Genomic DNA, 1,788 nt, shown 5'->3' with positions numbered 1-1,788 from the left:
TGGCTCAATTTCTGTTTGACTCGGTTCTGCTGTTGTTTCTGTGGGTCGCGTTCAGATCCCCTGGCTCAATTTCTGTTTGACTCGGTTCTGCTGTTATTTCTGGGGGTCGCATTCAGATCCCCTCGCTCAAATGCCCACAATGCCTGTAACCAGTTGTTGTCAAGTGGGTTTCCACTCACGGTAATTCCCTGTGTGTCAGCAGAACTGTGCTCCACAGGCTTTTCGATGGCTGATCTTTCAGAAACAGATTGCCAGGCCTTTCTTTAGAAGTGCCTAGGGGTGGACTCGAACCTCTAACCTTTCGGTTATCAGTCAACACTTAACCATTTGCACCACCCAGGGACTCCACATTTGGGGTCACCATGAGCCGGAATCAACTTGATGGTAAACCCATTGCCATCACCGGGATTCCGACTCTTAGAGACCCTGTAGGACAGAGGAGAACTGCCCCATAGGGTTTCCAAGGCTGTAAATCTTTATGGAAGCAGACTGCCACATCTTTCTCCCATGGAGCAGCTGGTGGGTTTGAACCGCTGACCTTCTGGTTAGCAGCCGAGTGCTTAACCACTGTAGCAACTGTTAAATAAAGGTCGTCTCACAAGGGGGGTCCCCACCAGTGATCGGTTTGCAGATGTGCAATTCTTGCGTTGGAGGGTGTCATGGATTGAATTGTGTCCCCCCAAAAGTGTGTGTAGCAACTTGGCTAGGTCATGATTCCCAGTATTGTATGATTGTGTTATCTGATGTGATTTCCTTATGTGTTGTAAACTCTATCACTATGATGAGATTATATGTGATCTCCTCGTGTTGTAAATTCTATCACAGTGATGAGGTTGACAAGATTAGATAGTGTCTTAATGCAATCTCTTTTGAGATATAAAAGAGAGAAGCAAACAGAGACACATGGGAACCTCATACCACTAAGAAAGCAGTGCTGGGAGCAGAGCATGTCCTTTGGACCTGAGGTTCCTGTGCAGAGAAGCTCCCAGACCAAAGGAAGATTGATGACTCAGACCTTCCTCCAGAGCCAATGAAGAAAGCTTCCCCCTGGAGCTGACGCCCTGAATTTGGACTTGTAGCCTACTGGACTGTGAGAGAATAAATTTCTCTTTGTTAAAGCCCTCCACTGGTGGTATTTCTGTTACAGCAGCACTAGATGACTGAGACAGAGGCTTTCGTATTTTGCCCCTATTTTAACCGTTTCTGCAAACCAGAGTCACAGAATGACAGATGGATGCCATTGTCTCTGAATGTCACCTCATCATTACAGACGGAGGTTGCGATATGGTGGCTCTGCAGCCTGGCGGCATGCTTACCTTGGTAGGAGATGACCGGGTGCTCTGCCCTCTGGCACTGAGAAGGGTCCCGCGTGGGCTGGCTGAGCCTCCACACGCCCAGGCTGGAGACCAGCCAGGCAAGGAAGCTGGGGCCCCGCATGGCGCACAGGAGGCCTTCACTGCAGACAGCGTCCTCTAGCCAGAAGCTCGTCTTCCCGTCATCTGTGGAAACTGCCTGAAACACATGGAAGAGAAGGCTTGGGTTAACCTGAGCTCAGCTGTCTGGGGGGCGACCGTTGGGAAGGCCCCGTCACTAAGTTTACGGAGATGAGGCAATGGTGGTTCAGGGGTAGAATTCTCGCGGTCCGTGCCGGAGACCCAGTTGGAGTCCCAGCCAACGCACCTCACGTGCAGCTACCATCCGTCTGTCAGTGGAGGCTTATGTGTTGCTAGGATGCTGAACAGGTTTCAGCAGAGCTTCCAGACTAAGACCGACTGGGAAGAAAGGCCT

The 1,788-nt window shown here is 50.6% G+C and overlaps 1 protein-coding gene across 1 annotated transcript in view; it reads right to left on the bottom strand.

Moving 5' to 3' along the window:
• Positions 1 to 1,437, bottom strand: part of SEMA5A (semaphorin 5A) — a 332,779-nt gene extending 331,342 nt beyond the window's left edge. The window contains exon 1 of the mRNA XM_004380268.1: positions 1,317 to 1,437. Within this exon, the coding sequence (XP_004380325.1) occupies positions 1,317 to 1,437 (121 nt within the window). The remainder of the gene's footprint in view (positions 1 to 1,316) is intronic.
• Positions 1,438 to 1,788: the final 351 nt, after the last annotated feature.

This window comes from Trichechus manatus, unplaced genomic scaffold (genome assembly GCF_000243295.1).
Source record: "Trichechus manatus latirostris isolate Lorelei unplaced genomic scaffold, TriManLat1.0 scaffold00072, whole genome shotgun sequence".
Taxonomy (NCBI): Eukaryota; Metazoa; Chordata; class Mammalia; order Sirenia; family Trichechidae; genus Trichechus; species Trichechus manatus.
Note: the sequence above shows the minus strand (reverse complement) of the source record. Positions and strands in the feature narration are given on the sequence as shown.